At 65.3% G+C, this 14,985-nt stretch overlaps 1 protein-coding gene across 2 annotated transcripts in view; it reads left to right on the top strand.

The window, feature by feature from the left end:
* The window catches only part of LOC123830398 (cadherin EGF LAG seven-pass G-type receptor 3-like), a 36,389-nt gene that overhangs the window by 4,404 nt on the left and 17,000 nt on the right, over positions 1-14,985 (top strand). The window contains exons 2-31 of one of the 2 annotated variants that reach the window (XM_045856562.1): positions 797-1,447; positions 1,883-2,108; positions 2,423-2,538; positions 2,864-2,952; positions 3,058-3,215; positions 3,653-3,816; positions 3,925-4,050; positions 4,141-4,310; positions 4,952-5,137; positions 5,655-5,771; positions 6,142-6,313; positions 6,459-6,600; positions 6,700-6,820; positions 7,106-7,289; positions 7,594-7,695; positions 7,913-7,927; positions 9,011-9,105; positions 9,327-9,536; positions 9,748-9,943; positions 10,152-10,307; positions 10,735-10,909; positions 11,519-11,686; positions 11,911-12,037; positions 12,125-12,331; positions 12,565-12,739; positions 12,968-13,080; positions 13,535-13,614; positions 14,128-14,251; positions 14,606-14,722; positions 14,824-14,972. In XM_045856562.1, the coding sequence (XP_045712518.1) occupies positions 797-1,447; positions 1,883-2,108; positions 2,423-2,538; positions 2,864-2,952; positions 3,058-3,215; positions 3,653-3,816; positions 3,925-4,050; positions 4,141-4,310; positions 4,952-5,137; positions 5,655-5,771; positions 6,142-6,313; positions 6,459-6,600; positions 6,700-6,820; positions 7,106-7,289; positions 7,594-7,695; positions 7,913-7,927; positions 9,011-9,105; positions 9,327-9,536; positions 9,748-9,943; positions 10,152-10,307; positions 10,735-10,909; positions 11,519-11,686; positions 11,911-12,037; positions 12,125-12,331; positions 12,565-12,739; positions 12,968-13,080; positions 13,535-13,614; positions 14,128-14,251; positions 14,606-14,722; positions 14,824-14,972 (4,831 nt within the window). The remainder of the gene's footprint in view (positions 1-796; positions 1,448-1,882; positions 2,109-2,422; positions 2,539-2,863; positions 2,953-3,057; positions 3,216-3,652; positions 3,817-3,924; positions 4,051-4,140; positions 4,311-4,951; positions 5,138-5,654; positions 5,772-6,141; positions 6,314-6,458; positions 6,601-6,699; positions 6,821-7,105; positions 7,290-7,593; positions 7,696-7,912; positions 7,928-9,010; positions 9,106-9,326; positions 9,537-9,747; positions 9,944-10,151; positions 10,308-10,734; positions 10,910-11,518; positions 11,687-11,910; positions 12,038-12,124; positions 12,332-12,564; positions 12,740-12,967; positions 13,081-13,534; positions 13,615-14,127; positions 14,252-14,605; positions 14,723-14,823; positions 14,973-14,985) is intronic. The other variant, XM_045856570.1, reaches the window with a different exon arrangement.

A 14,985-nucleotide genomic window follows, 5' to 3' on the forward strand; every position in this document is an offset into this window, starting at 1 on the left:
CAGACTCCTGGTACTGCCCCAGAAGGCACTGCCTCCATTTATCACTCAGTTTACTGAACAGCCGGCCCTCATCGACCACCCAGTGTGTGTACGGTCTGGGGACGAGGCACATACGCACCTCATCTTCACTTTTGGGAGTGGCCACTAAGACGGCAGGACCCAGGTCTGGGGTGATGGGCAGCTTGCTGACCTAAGAGTGCTGAGGGTGGAGGAAGTCAGGGTGCAAGACCCGCCTGTTGAGAGGGAGCATATTGACCTGGAGGGATGGGGTTAAGTGGGTCATAGGGCCAGTGCCCTTCTAGTGCCATGGGGAAGTAGTTGGCTGACCAGAGGAAGCTAGGGGACGGGCGATCACTGACCTAGAACTCTATTTTTTTGGACATGTGTTTGCTGGTTGTGCAATGCTCGGAAATGTGGGAGGATGGTTGTTCAGTGGCCCTGGCTCCCCTTCGTGTCCTGAGTGGGGGTGGCCTGCTGAGTATGATAACGGGGGGGAGGGTGTTCTGTTGGAGGAATCGCTTGGCCACCCATGGGCACCGGGGGTGGGGTTGCTGGTTGATCCCTGGTTCAGGCCCCTCCTTGTGTTGGAGGGAGGGGAGAGGAAGCAGGAACTTGTTGACACCTTGGCACTGCCAGAGCTGGTGGTCACAAGCCCCAGAGCCCCCGTCTCCTGGCACAGTCAGCCTGCTGACTCGGGTGCTGGGGGACCCGGCAGTCACTGGCCCCAGCCCTCTTGTGTCCTAGGGTGGGCAGCCGCTGACCTCAGGCTGACCACTGCCCCCACCCCTGGCCGCAGATGGGCTGCACAGTGTGACAGCGCAGTGTGTGCTGCGTGTGGTCATCATCACCGAGGAGCTGCTGGCCAACAGCCTGACCGTTCGCCTGGAGAACATGTGGCAGGAGCGCTTTCTGTCACCGCTGTTGGGCCACTTTTTGGAAGGCGTGGCCGCAGTACTTGCCACACCCGCCGAGGACGTCTTCATCTTCAACATCCAGAATGACACGGACGTGGGGGGCACCGTGCTCAATGTGAGTTTCTCGGCGCTGGCGCCACGCGGGGCCGCGGCTGGCGCTGCGGGTCCCTGGTTCAGCTCCGAGGAGCTGCAGGAGCAGCTGTACGTGCGCCGCGCCGCGCTCGCCGCCCGCTCCCTTCTGGACGTGCTGCCCTTCGATGACAACGTGTGCCTGCGCGAGCCCTGCGAGAACTACATGAAGTGCGTGTCGGTGCTGCGCTTTGACTCGTCTGCGCCCTTCCTGGCCTCGGCCTCCACGCTCTTCCGACCCATCCAGCCCATCGCGGGCCTGCGCTGCCGCTGCCCGCCGGGCTTTACGGGGGACTTCTGCGAGACCGAGCTCGACCTCTGCTACTCCAACCCCTGCCGCAACGGGGGCGCCTGCGCGCGGCGGGAGGGCGGCTACACCTGCGTCTGCCGCCCGCGCTTCACAGGTGCGCGGGAGCGGGCGGGCCGGAGCTGCGGGAACTCGGGCAGAACGTGAGGCCCGGGATCACCCGAACCGACCCTGGGCCGGTTGGGCGCGGTGAGAGCAGCAGCCAAAGAACCTGGCCCTGACAGGGCCTCAGTCACCAAGGGTTAAAGTCGGGGCTGTGGCGGTGGAGGAGGCGTGGCCGTGCGCAGAGGCCGGGCGGTGGTGCTCTGTTTTTGTGGAATGGGCGGGGCCACGGGAGGGGTGTGGCAAGAGCCGGGCTGGGGCGTGGCCAGGCCGAATGGGGGCGTGGCCTTGGGAGCGTTCGTTTCCACAGACCTTTCAGAGGTGTGGAAACACGCCTGCCAGCCCGTGGCCTTGGGAGCGGGGGTGGTCCCGCCCCGGAGAACCCTCCCGGTTGTCCGGACCGCCTCCGACCGTGGCTTGACCCCCCTAGGAGAAGACTGCGAGCTGGACACGGAGGCCGGACGCTGCGTGCCCGGCGTCTGCCGCAACGGGGGCACTTGTGCGGATGGGCCCGACGGCGGCTTCCGCTGCCAGTGCCCGGCAGGCGGCGCCTTCGAGGGCCCACGCTGCGAGGTGTCCGCTCGCTCCTTCCCGCCCAGTTCGTTTGTCATGTTCCGCGGCCTGCGGCAGCGCTTCCACCTCACGCTGTCCCTCTCGTAGGTGCCCGCCCCGAAGCTCCCTGCTCCTCCACACTGTCTCGCTACCTACACGACCCTGACTCAGATTCCTGGCTGCCCAATCCCGCAGCCCCACAAGCCACCGCCCCCTCCCTGTCGCCCAGCCTGGGAGTCTCAGAGCGTCGCTGCTCCTGACGTCACTGCGCCGGCGGCCCCACCCTCTCACCCCCCGCCCCCAGTCTGGGTTCGCTCCCTCACGGCCCGCCCCTGCCCCCGCCCGCCAATCTTGTCCCAGGGATGGTGGGTGTGAGGAGGGGCTTGTGACTCGCCCTGCCCACTCCACCCCCATCCAGGTTTGCAACGGTGCAGCCTAGTGGGTTACTCTTCTACAACGGGCGCCTGAACGAGAAGCACGACTTCCTGGCCTTGGAACTCGTGTCTGGGCAAGTGCGGCTCACATATTCCACAGGTGGGTGCCGTGAGGATGTGTGTGGGCAAGTGGGTGCACGTGTGGGTGAGATGGGGCCATTGCAAGCCCCAAATCCCCTGGGGTTTGCCTTCCTGCCAGACCGACATCAGTGAGGACCTGGTTCCAGGGGAAAGCCCATCTCTCCAAGAGGTGCGGGCTTCTCCTGTCTGTCCGAGGCACTCGGGTCCAGCCAGCGTGGTCCTCAGTGCGGGGGAGTGAGCTGACGCATGTAGGGTCACCCTGGGAGTAGCCATGCCTCCATGACTTGGGGGGGGGTGTCAACTTAGCAGCTCCAGACAACCCTCCACATGCCTCCCCCAAACAGGTGAGTCCAACACGGCAGTCAGCCCCACAGTCCCAGGGGGCCTGAGTGACGGGCAGTGGCACACAGTGCGTCTGAGATACTACAACAAGGTGGGCACCACCCTTGGCCTGGGCGTACCGGGAAGCTGGGGTGCCAGGTTCTACCCCTCAGGGGTCACCGTGGGGTCCTGTTGAGTGGTGTGCCTGGGTCTCCAGCCCCGGACAGATGCCCTGGGGGGTGCTCAGGGCCCCTCCAAGGACAAGGTGGCTGTGCTGAGTGTGGATGACTGCGACGTGGCCGTGGCTCTGCAGTTTGGTGCTGAGATCGGAAACTACTCGTGTGCGGCTGCTGGCGTGCAAACAAGCTCCAAGAAGTGAGGCCCCCCAGCCCCCGATCGCCATGCCCTGTGCTTGCCAAAGCCCACCCCAGGCCTTCACCGACCCCACTTCTCACTCCAGCCTGCCAGACTCCACTTCCTTCCCCCAGACACAAGAGTTTCCTTTCCCCGCACTAGGACCCTGAAACCTCACCTCACCTCTCCACCCACTACCCCAGGCACCGACATGCCTCACTCTGTCTTCCTAGCCCTCACCCCTGCTCTCCCACCCTTCCCCAGACCCTCTGCCCATCACGAGCTCTCCTTTGCGTCCCCAAGTGAAGTCACGCCCCAGCTGCTCTCCCAGCCTGGCCTTACCCTCCCTCCTCCATCACCTTGCCCTCCGAGTCCTACCCCTTCCACTTCCTGTGGCTCCCAGGGGCAACTGTGCTCTGGCTCCAGTCCCGCCAATGACCTGGGCCCCTGACCCCCAGGTCCCTGGACCTGACGGGCCCTCTGCTCCTGGGGGGTGTTCCCAACCTCCCCGAGAACTTCCCCGTGTCCCACAAGGACTTCATCGGCTGCATGCGGGACCTGCATATCGATGGCCGCCAAGTAGACATGGCGGCCTTCGTCGCAAACAATGGCACCATGGCAGGTAGGCCATGTTCCCTCATAAGGAGGGGGTGGGGGGCTACATGGACCCCTGTGTCCAGCACTTGTGCCCCCTCATGTCTCTCGTCCTCCGTGTGTGTTCCTCTCCCAGGCTGCCAGGCCAAGCTCCACTTTTGCGACTCAAACCCGTGCAAGAACAATGGCATCTGCTCAGAGCGGTGGGGCGGCTTCAGCTGCGACTGTCCTGTGGGCTTTGGTGGCAAAGACTGTCGGCTCAGTGAGTGGGCGGCACTGGGCAGGAGGGGCCTGCAGGGTAACTTCTCCTCCTCAGGTGGGGCCTGTGACCACGCTCCTTTTATCTCCTCAGCCCTGGCCCATCCCCACCATTTCCGTGGCAATGGCACATTGAGGTGGGACTTTGGAAATGACCTGGCTGTATCTGTGCCGTGGTACCTGGGGCTGGCATTTCGGACACGGGCCACACAGGGGGTCCTGATGCAAGTGCAGGCTGGGCCACACAGCACGCTCCTCTGTCAGGTGAGTCTGTCCTCTCGACCTGTCCCTCGACCTTCAGCTCTTGGTCGCAGACGCCGCCAGCAGCGCTCCTATTGGGCCTTCTCTGCCGGGTGTGCCAACCCTGCCCGCTCTGTGCTGGGCTCTGGCTCTTGACTCTCCTTCCCACCATGATACCCGCTGTGGGTGCAGGGCGTCAGCATAGCTCTTGTGCTGGCTGCACTGCCCCGCAACCTTCGGCCCCGACCTGTGCCCCTCATCCTCACCCTCAGCAGCATGGCGTCCCTGGGCACAGTGCTGTATGTGCCAGGTACAGCCTTGCTGCTGTGGTTCTACTCTTTGATATTCTTTTTTTTTTTTTAAGATTTTATTTCCTTATTTTTAGATAGAAGGGAAGGGAGGGAAACAGAGAGGTAGAGAAACCCTGTATGGTTGCCGTTCATGCACCCCCAACTGGGAACCTGGCCTGCAACCCAGGCATGTGCTTTGGGAATTGAACTGGCAACCCATTGGTTCTCAGGCCAGCATTCAATCCTCTGAGCCACACCAGCCAGGGCTACTCTTTTGACACTCTTGACCTGTGAGTCCACTGATCTCACCTCCTGACACTCCCAGCCCCAGCCCAACTTGGGGCTCTGACCCCAGGTCTGCCTCTCTACCCACAGCTGGATCGGGGGTTGCTGTCCGTGACGGTGACCAGGAGCTCAGGCCGTGCTGCCCACCTCCTCCTGGACCAGGTGACTGTCAGTGACGGCCGGTGGCACGATCTGCGGCTGGAGTTGCAGGAGGAGCCAGGTGGCCGGCGGGGCCACCATGTCCTCATGGTCTCACTGGACTTTAGCCTCTTCCAGGTCTGACCTCTGACCCTGGGGTAATCCCTTCTCCGTCTTCCAACCGGTCCTTCAACCAGCCCAGGTCCTCTCAGCTCCCTCCCCTGCACATAGTCTGACGTTTTCCTCGCAGTCCACGCGTGTCCTCGTACCCTGCTCCAAGCCCAGCCAGGCGGGCCCCCTGCCGGGCCTTCCTCATGTCAGGGAGGCTGCCCAGATTCCTGGCCTGGTTTCGGGGCAGCCGGCACTCGGCCTAACTCCTGGAAACCCGTCTGGTCTCTGCCCCGACCTCCCTGCTCACAGCGTGGGGTTTCAGGGTCCATTCTGGGTCCCGGAGAAAGGGGCCCATCTGAGCCGGTCTCTTCCCTGGAGCCTCCCTGACATCCCCCGCCCGTGCTCGATAGCGGCTCGCTCCCAGGCCGCGCCCCTGGCGCAGAGGGACACCGCGTGGCTGTGCAGGGCTGGGACGGGCCCAGGCTGGCTCTGGGGTAGGGCAGGGCTCCCCCCGCCCCCAGGGCTGACTGTGCCCCTCCTCCAGGACACCGTGGCCGTGGGGAGTGAGCTGCAGGGCCTGAAAGTAAAGCGACTCTATGTGGGAGGCCTGCCCCCCGGCAGTGAAGAGGAGGTTCCTCGGGGTCTGGTTGGCTGTATCCAGGTGGGGGTCCACATGGGAACATGATGTGGGCCATTGGGGTGAGTGGTCAGAGGTCAGGGGGCCTCGGGGCCTGAAAAAGCTGCGTTCACATGAGGAGCAGTGCGGGGGTGGGGGTGCCCAGGGCCGTGGGAGACAGGTAAGCCTTTCTGTGCGGTGGGAGGGAAGAGTCTAGCTCAGACTGTCACGGGTCGTCAGAGGTGTGTGTCAGGGACAGCACCATGGGGAGGTGAATTGGGGATTTGGGGGTCAGGGTCTGGGGTTTTTAGAGAGATTGCACGTCAGGAGTCATCAGACCAGGTGGCTGGCTCTGCAGGACTTGGGCCTGAGGTGCTTTGGCCTGGGTCTCACCTCTGGCTGGCTGGGCTCACAGGGGGTGTGGCTCGGCTCCACGCCTTCGGGGTCCCCGGCCCTGCACCCACCCAGCCAGCGAGTGAACGTGGAACCTGGCTGCGTCGTGAACAATGCCTGTGCGTCTGGGCCCTGCCCACCCCACGCCGATTGCCGAGACCTGTGGCAGACCTTTTCCTGCAAATGCTGGCCAGGTGGGACCTGGGGGCGGGGCGGGGGGCGGGTATGTGATCCGGGTGGGGACCCAGGGCTCCTGGTGAAGACTGGGGGACCTGGTGAGCCCGGATGGGGAGGAGGCTGAGAAGGGTGGGGGCCTGAGCTCTCTGGCCCCGCCCGCAGGTTACTATGGCCCAGGCTGTGTGGACGCCTGCCTCTTGAACCCCTGCCAGAACCAGGGGTCCTGCCGGCACCTCCCGGGAGCGCCCCGCGGCTATACCTGTGACTGTGCGGGTGGCTATTTCGGGCACCACTGTGAGCACAGGTAAGGGGCTGGGGGCCGAGAGGCTGGGAGGACCTGGTGTGGGGTAAGGAGGGTTTCTGAGATGTCATGGAGCCACCTCACCTGGCTGTCCACCCCCAGGATGGACCAGCAGTGCCCACGAGGCTGGTGGGGGAGCCCGACCTGCGGCCCCTGCAACTGTGACGTTCACAAAGGCTTTGACCCCAACTGCAACAAGACTAACGGGCAGTGTCACTGCAAGGTGTGGCTGGCCCCCGCCCCCGACTAGGCCTTTTAACTCTTCCCGAGCCATGATGTGTGATTCTGATCCATCTTGCTGCCCTCTGCCCTCTGACCAAGTCCCTGACCCGTTACCAGCCTGTGACCACCCCTTGTCCTTGACATCTAACCCCTCCCTTAAGTTTCACTTGAGATCTAGTCTTCCTTCTGGCCCATGCCCCTTGTTCTCTTGACCCTTCGACCTGCATTCTTCTCACCCCCCGAGCTCCGACCTCTGACCTCAGGTAACTGACCCTCCCTCAAACAGGAGTTCCACTACCGGCCGCGTGGCAGTGACTCGTGCCTCCCATGTGACTGCTACCCTGTGGGCTCCACCTCGCGTTCCTGTGCCCCCCACAGTGGGCAGTGCCCTTGTCGCCCAGGGGCCCTTGGCCGCCAGTGCAACAGCTGTGACAGTCCTTTTGCAGAGGTGACGGCCAGCGGCTGCCGAGGTGAGCAGGCGCCACCCAGCTCCACATGTGGAAGGCGCCCTGCCCACAGCCGAATACCGTGGCGTGCTTGGCTCCGTGGGTGGGCACTCGGGGGCTTCTTGGAGGAGACGCTGACACCCAGAGGTTCCCACATTTGCCCCAAGTACTTTGATGACCTGTCACTGGATCTGACGGGCCAGGTCCTGGGAGGCCAGCAGGGGAGTGGTGGGCGGTGGGCCTGGGTTAAATGGTGGAGGGACAGTGTGTATGGCTGTCCTCTGTCCCTGCCCCTGGCTGGCTGGCTCAGTGCCTCCTTTCTCCCTAGTGCTCTACGATGCCTGCCCCAAGTCGCTGAGATCTGGAGTGTGGTGGCCCCAGACCAAGTTTGGCATTCTGGCCTCAGTGCCCTGTCCTCGGGGGGCCCTGGGTGAGTACCCGGGGGGCAGGGGCTTCGCTGAGGGTGAGGGTGGTCCTCTCCTTTGACTGCTAGGGACACCTCTTTTCCTGAACTGGGTGGTCTTGTTCCTGCAAAGAGGTGGGAGTGTGGCAGGGGTCCACATGGGCCCCTCACTACCTCCCAGGGGCTCTGGGTCCCTCCCTATACCTCACTGAGCCTCCGTCTGTTTCTCTTGGCTTCTGGGCAGGATTGCGGGGTGCAGGTAAGGGGTACGTGTTTGCTCAGGTGCGCTGCCCCCTCCCACTGCCAGAGCTTTTGCAGACCCCTCCTGCTGCCTGACGTCCCTGCAGACCCCTCCCCACTGCCTGAGGTCTCTAAGAGCTACTTCCAATTTCTTAAAGTCCCTAGAGGCCCCCTTCCTGCCGTCTGAAGACCCCAGGGCCTCTTCTCTGATGCCCCAGGGCCTCAGAGACCCCTCCCCACTGCCTGAGGACCCTGGTAATCCCTTTCCACTTTCTGGGGTCCCCACAGGTATCTCCCTGCTGCCTGAGTTCTTGAGAGATGAACGCCTCCCTCCTTACCTTTGCTTGAGGTCCCTGCAGTGGCTGGACAGAGATTGCGTATGCATGCTTGTGTGTGTGTCCCTCTGTGCCTGTGCACGCGTCTGTGAGTCTGTCTTGGGGGGAGAGGATTCTATGTTACAGTTAGGGTCCCTCTTGCTGATGGCTGCAAGCTCCCTCCTGGTTCAGGGCAATTTTTATACACCCCCGTCCCACTCCTGCAGACAGCAGAGAGAGGGCAGTAAAGGCACCCCTGGGGCGGTTAAAACTCGCGTGAGAACAGAGTACTCCTGGAGAATCGGGTCTGTGTCGGCGTGTGTGTGTGTGTGTGTGTGTGTGTGTGTGAGTGAGTGAAAGGGCACCATGTGTCTGTGGGCTTGTCCTGGTCCGCGCCTCTGAGGGTGTGCAGATAGGCTCATCGGTGTGTGTGCATGCACAAGGACATGCTTGCCCCGGGCCACATGTCTGAGAACCTTTCCTGGCCTGCATGTGTGTGCGCGCGTGTGTGGACCTGTGCAGTCCTGCCCTTGTGCTCACCTTCATAGTTGGTAGTTCACAGTGGTCCACAGACCTTCCAGGAGTCGACTGACAAGCAGGTGGCGCCTGCCTGGCTCGGGGGCTGGGGTTGCTCCACCCAGGGGTCGCTCCACCGAGGGGTCTAGCCAGCAATGCCTACTACTCTGGTCTCTGAGTCGGAGCTTCCCCTGGGGAGGGAGAAGGCGCTGTGGTCACCTTCTCAGGAAGGAACGCAGGCCCCAGGCCTGACCAGGCTCGCCCGCCCCCAGGTGCTGCCGTGCGGCTGTGTGACGAGGACCAGGGTTGGCTGGAGCCTGACCTCTTCAACTGCACCTCCCCTGCCTTTCGAGAGCTCAGCCTGCTGGTGAGACAGCCCAGACCATGCCCTGCACTCAAGACCTGCCTGGCCGCGGCCTTAGCCCCGGTCTCAACTTCCCCAGGCCTGTGGTAGGCCCCAGCCGTCATGCCCCAGCCCTTGACCTGGGCATTTCCTGGTTGCCCTTGAATCTGGCCAAACCCTTCCTGTGAGGCTTTCGAAAAAGGCCTGAGGGACCACAGTGACCACCCCCACCTCTGTCCCGGCAGTTGGATGGCCTAGAGCTGAACAAGACAGCATTGGACACCGTGGAGGCCAAGAAGCTGGCTCAGAGGCTGCGGGAGGTCACTGGCCACACTGACCACTACTTTAGCCAAGATGTTCGAGTCACTGCCCGCCTGCTGGCCCACCTGTTGGCCTTCGAGAGCCACCAGCAGGGCTTCGGGCTGACAGCCACACAGGATGCCCACTTCAATGAGGTGAGGCTGTGCCCTGTGCCCTCGCTCCCCTGGCCCTGGCCCTCGAGCCCTGGGTCCCTTGCTCGGGCCCCTCCTGAGTTCTCCGTCTTCTCTGGTCCTCCCCAGACCCACCCCCTGCCTGCCAGGGCCCCTCTGAGCACCTGGCCGGACCCCTCAGGTCGGCCCCGCCCCGTCACCCCCGGCTGAGCACACTTCCCCCCCCTCCCCCCAGAACCTGCTGTGGGCAGGCTCAGCACTGCTGGCTCCGGAGACCGGGGACCTGTGGGCGGCGCTGGGGCAGCGGGCCCCGGGGGCCTCCCCTGGCAGCGCAGGGCTGGTGCGGCACCTGGAGGAGTACGCGGCCACGCTCGCCAGGAACATGGAGCTCACATACCTGAACCCCGTGGGGCTGGTCACGCCCAACATCAGTATGTGGCGGGCGGGGTGGGGGGCCTGTGGCGGGGTGAGGACCAGGAGGTGTGAGGGGCTGCAGGCTGGGCTGCCACTCTCGGCGCTTTGCGGGGACCTGCTCTGCGCTGGTAGCGAGGAGGCTCTGGGTCGTGGGGGAGGAGGGACTGGGACCCTCAGCATGGGGAGAAGACCCTTGACGGTCTCCTTTCTCTTCCTCCCGGGCAGTGCTCAGCATAGACCGCATGGAACACCCCAGTCCGTCCCGGGGGACCCGTCGCTACCCTCGTTACCACAGCAACCTTTTCCGAGGCCAGGATGCCTGGGATCCTCATACCCACGTGCTGCTGCCTTCCCAGGCCCCACGGCCAGCCCCACACGAAGGTGAGCGCCTTGGGTGACCCCTGGGCCAGGTCCTGTTTCCCGCACACCCCCCACCCGCAAAGCCAGATACCACCTCTCCCTCCTGCCAGTCCTCCCCTTGCTGGATCCCTGTGAGAGACTGTCTCCCGCCAGCCAGCCCTCCGCCCCGCCCCTGGCCACGGCGCTCGCTCACCTCCTCGGACCCTCCGCCTCCCCTCAGATGCCCGTCCCAGGCATGAGCATCAGGATCTAGCCCTGGGGTCCGTGCTCCCTTCATGGGCCCTGGCTCCCCCAGGAGCCCAAGGGGGAGCCCCTGGGGGAGCCCCGGCTCCTCTGGACCTGCAGGGAGGGAATTCCTATGCTGGATGCTGGGTTGGGTTCGGAGCTGGGTTTATGGGCGCCCCGGGTGGCAGGTCATTGACAGTGGCTCCTCCCCTTCTCCTGGCAGTTCCGCCCACAGGCGGCGGCGGCATGGAAAACTCCACCATCTCCAGTGTGGCGCCGCCACCAGCCCCGCCGGAGCCCGAGCCCGAGCCCGGGCTCTCCATCATCATCCTCCTCGTCTACCGCACCTTGGGGGGGCTGCTCCCGGCCCAGTTCCAGGCCGAGCGCCGCGGCGCCAGGTACACTGGTGGGGTTAGTCCAGGCCCCTCACCCCGAGCTTCCTGCCGGCTTTTACCGAGCCTAGCACCCCATTTCTGGCGGGCAAGTGAGCAGGTCCATGGTCACACAGAGATGGTTGTACGCACAGCTGCAGGCAGCCTTGTCCGCGCTGGCTGGTTCCCGTGGAAATGCAGGGGTGTGCAGAGTGGGGGATGGACACAGCCACAGCGAGGGCAGGCACAGGAAGACGAGGGGAGGGGGCCGGGCCCAGGCAGGCACGCTGGCTCACAGAGACGGCAGGGACAGGCCGACCGACGGAGGCCAGAGGGCAGTTTGAGGTCAATAGTCTGGAGCTGCTCGGGTCTCAGACCCCCGTGTGGGCCGTGGGTCTGAAGCCCCTCTGCTGGAGAGGACCTGCCATTTCTGCAGAACCGTGGCACCCCAGCTAGGCCGTGGACCTCTGGGCTTGAGGCAGCCCAGCACCAGCTGAAGGGGTTCTCAGAAATGGCACCCACTCGGGCCATCCCAGACCGAGGCTCAGCCCCGGGGGGTGTCATGGAGTCAGCGAGGTAGGCAGTCAGAGCTCGGGCCCAAGTGGGTGCTCAAGCCCAAGTGGGGTGTCTCCTCAGGCTCCCCCAGAACCCTGTTATGAACTCCCCGGTGGTCAGCGTGGCCGTGTTCCACGGACGCAGATTCCTGAGGGGTGACCTGGACGCCCCGATCAGCCTCGAGTTCCGCCTACTACAGACGGCGAATCGGAGCAAGGCCATCTGCGTGCAGTGGGACCCGCCTGGCCCGTGAGGACCTCCACTCTGGGAACTCTTGCTCTCCTATTGGTCCCTGGGAGGCCCAGCCTGTCCCCGGGGCCCCCACTCATGCCCCTGTGCACCCAGCCCCGTGAGGAATGCTGCTCCCCGCCTCCAGACACCCTTGGCCCTTCCCCCCATCGGTCACAAACTGCCGCCTGGCACTGGGGCACTCCTCAGTGAGGACGGTAGGTCTGACCGCCCTGTGGCCGCAGGGCGGACCAGCACGGAATGTGGACAGCACGGGACTGCGAGCTGGTGCACAGGAACGGGTCCCACGCACGGTGTCGCTGCAGCCGGACAGGCACCTTTGGGATCCTCATGGATGCCTCCCCCCGTGAGGTAGGGCTGTGCTCAGGGTTCCTAGCAAGGGAGAGGGTCAAAGGGCAGGGGTGCCCAACCCCCCAGCAACCACCCCTGTCCCCACAGCGGCTAGAGGGCGACCTGGAGCTGCTGGCTGTGTTCACCCATGTGGTTGTGGCCACGTCTGTGGCCGCGCTGCTGCTGACTGCGGCCATCCTGCTGAGCCTGCGCAGCCTCAAGTCCAACATGCGTGGGATCCACGCCAACGTGGCGGCCGCCCTGGGGGTGGCCGAGCTCCTCTTCCTGCTGGGGATCCACAGGACCCAAAGCCAGGTGCAGGGTCAGGGTCAGGGGACCTGTGTCCTGCTGACCTCAGCTTAGCTGGTCCAGGAAGGCCTAGGGCCAGAGGGCAGGGATGCTCCCGCTGTGGCCGGGGTGTGGGGCCGGGTGCTGGGTCAGGTGCTGTGGTTCAGGGGTCAGAGGTGGGACGCAGAGGCCTGGGTGGATCTGAGGCGGGTGGGCAGGCGAGGCGGGAGCCGTCCTGACGCCCCCTCCCCTGCCTCCAGCTGCTGTGCACTGCCGTCGCCATCCTCCTGCACTACTTCTTCCTCAGCACCTTCGCGTGGCTCCTCGTGCAGGGGCTGCACCTCTACCGCATGCAGGTCGAGCCACGCAATGTGGACCGCGGCGCCATGCGCTTCTACCACGCCCTGGGCTGGGGCGTCCCTGCTGTGCTGCTGGGTGAGGGCCCTGCTCACTGGCCCATCCAGGCTGTGACCCCTGACCTCTGTCACATGGCCTGACCTTTGCCCCTGCCCCCAGTCCTGACTGTGACCCCAACCTCAGCCCCCCATGCCGTCTGCTCTGGGAGGAGCCTGCTCTGCTCTCCATCCGGGCTTGCCCCCCACACGTGAGAGGCTCAGCAGCTCTGGAACACAGCTCTTCCATCCTGCCCCTCCCCACCCCCAGGCCTCGCTGTCGGCCTGGATCCCGAGGGCTATGGGAACCCCGACTTCTGCTGGATCTCGGTCCACGAACCCCTCATCTGGAGCTTCGCAGGCCCTGTTGTCCTGGTCATCGTGGTGAGCGCTCTGCACGCGGTGCCGTCTGTGTGCTCCCCTGGGTCGGGGGCGGGGGGCGGGGAGCCCCGCGGCAGGTGGGGTGGTGTGAGGCGCGGGGTGCCGGGCGGGGGGGGGGCAGCCTGCGGGCTTCCCGGTCTTGGCCTCGACACTCCCTGCTCAGCGGGCACAGGGATGGAGGCGTGGGGTTCCGGGGCGGCTGCCTCTCTCTGCCTCTCTCTGCCTCCCTGCGTCTCTGTCCCGTCCTCCGTCTCTCCGCCGCCCCCCCCCCCCGTGCCCCGCCTCTGACTCCCCCTGTGCGTCTCCGCTTCTCTGTCTCCCTGGGTCTCTCATCCGTGTGTTTCGCGTGTGTGTGTTTCTCCGGCCCCGCCTCTGTGAGTCTCGGCCTCTGTGCGTCCGCCTCACCGTCTCTGTCTCTCCGCCCTGCTCCGCCCCGCGTGTCCGGCCGTGCATCCAGATGAACGGGACCATGTTTCTCCTGGCTGCCCGCACATCCTGCTCCGCTGGGCAGAGGGAGGCCAAGAAGACCCCTGTGTTGTGAGTTGGCTGTCGGGGGGCCGTGGGGGGATTCTCACCCCTCCCGAGTAGGGTCCGGGTCCCCAGATCACTCCGGGTGCGGGCTGGGCCCCGGGCTCTGGGTGGGGGCGGGGAGTCACCTGCCCTGGCCCGCCGGCCCGCCCTGGTGCGCTCGGTGTGCCCTGGCCCCCTACGCGCCTCGACCCTGCTGCCTCCCCGGAGTCTCCCGCAGCCTAGGCGGCTCGCTCTGCCCCCCGCCTGTGTGTCCCCGCCTGTCTCCCGTGTTTCCTCCCCTGCCCCCCCCGTGTGTGTTTTCCCCATGTCCCCTCGTGGCTCTCTGTGTACCCCGCTCTTCCTGTGACCTGTCACCCCCCCAGTGTCCTCCCGAGACCTCTGAGTTCCTGTGTGACTTCCTTTCCTTGCGTGTCCTCCATGTGCCTCCTGCCTGACCCCCGGGCTCCCTCCTGTGTGTCCTGCGTGAGCCCCGTGTGACTCTCGCGTGTCCTCCTGTGTCCCTCCTCGTTGCCGCGGCAGGACCCTCCGGAGCTCCTTTCTCCTCCTCCTGCTGGTCAGCGCCTCCTGGCTCTTTGGCCTCCTGGCCGTCAACCACAGCGTCCTGGCCTTCCACTACCTCCACGCGGGACTCTGTGGGCTCCAGGTAATGCCGGCGCCCCTCCGCCGCCCCTCTGCCGCCCCAGACCAGGTGCAGCTTCGGCGGTGGAGGTTCCGGCGCCGGGCAGGGCGTTGGCCCAGGCCTGGGGCCGACTCCGCTGGCTGGCTGGCTGGCACCAGGCTGGGCGCTGGTCCTAGACCGTCCTGTGCCGACACCGAGGCCCCTGACCCCTCACCTGCTGGCCCCGCCGACCTTGGCTCACTCCGGTCACTCGGGCCCCTCGGACCTCTCACCGCCTTGGCTGACCTCCTCCGTCTCCCCTGCTGGGTCCCTGGATGACCCCTGGTGGCCCCACCCTGCCTCACCTCCGATCTCTCGCTGACCCTTGCTGACCTGCAGGGCCTGGCCGTGCTGCTGCTCTTCTGTGTCCTCAATGCAGATGCTCGGGCCGCCTGGGCACCGGCCTGCCTGGGCGGGAAGGCAGCGCCCGAGGAGGCCAGGCCGGCGCCTGCGACGGTGAGGGGCTCGCAGGGCTGGGGGGTCCGGCTGGGGTCCCCGGGAGGCTGGGCGTTGAGGCTTCGCCGGGGCTGGCTCATACCCTGTCCCCCACCCCCCAGGGGCCTGGGGCTTATAATAACACGGCGCTCTTCGAGGAGAGCGGCCTCATTCGCATCACTCTGGGCGCCTCCACCGTCTCCTCAGTGAGCAGTGCCCGCTCCGGCCGGACCCAGGACCAAGACAGCCAGCGGGGCCGCGGCTGCCTCAGGTGAGTGGAGGGG

This window comes from Phyllostomus hastatus, unplaced genomic scaffold (genome assembly GCF_019186645.2).
Source record: "Phyllostomus hastatus isolate PE091 unplaced genomic scaffold, TTU_PhHast_1.1 phas_scaffold_129, whole genome shotgun sequence".
Lineage (NCBI taxonomy): Eukaryota > Metazoa > Chordata > Mammalia > Chiroptera > Phyllostomidae > Phyllostomus > Phyllostomus hastatus.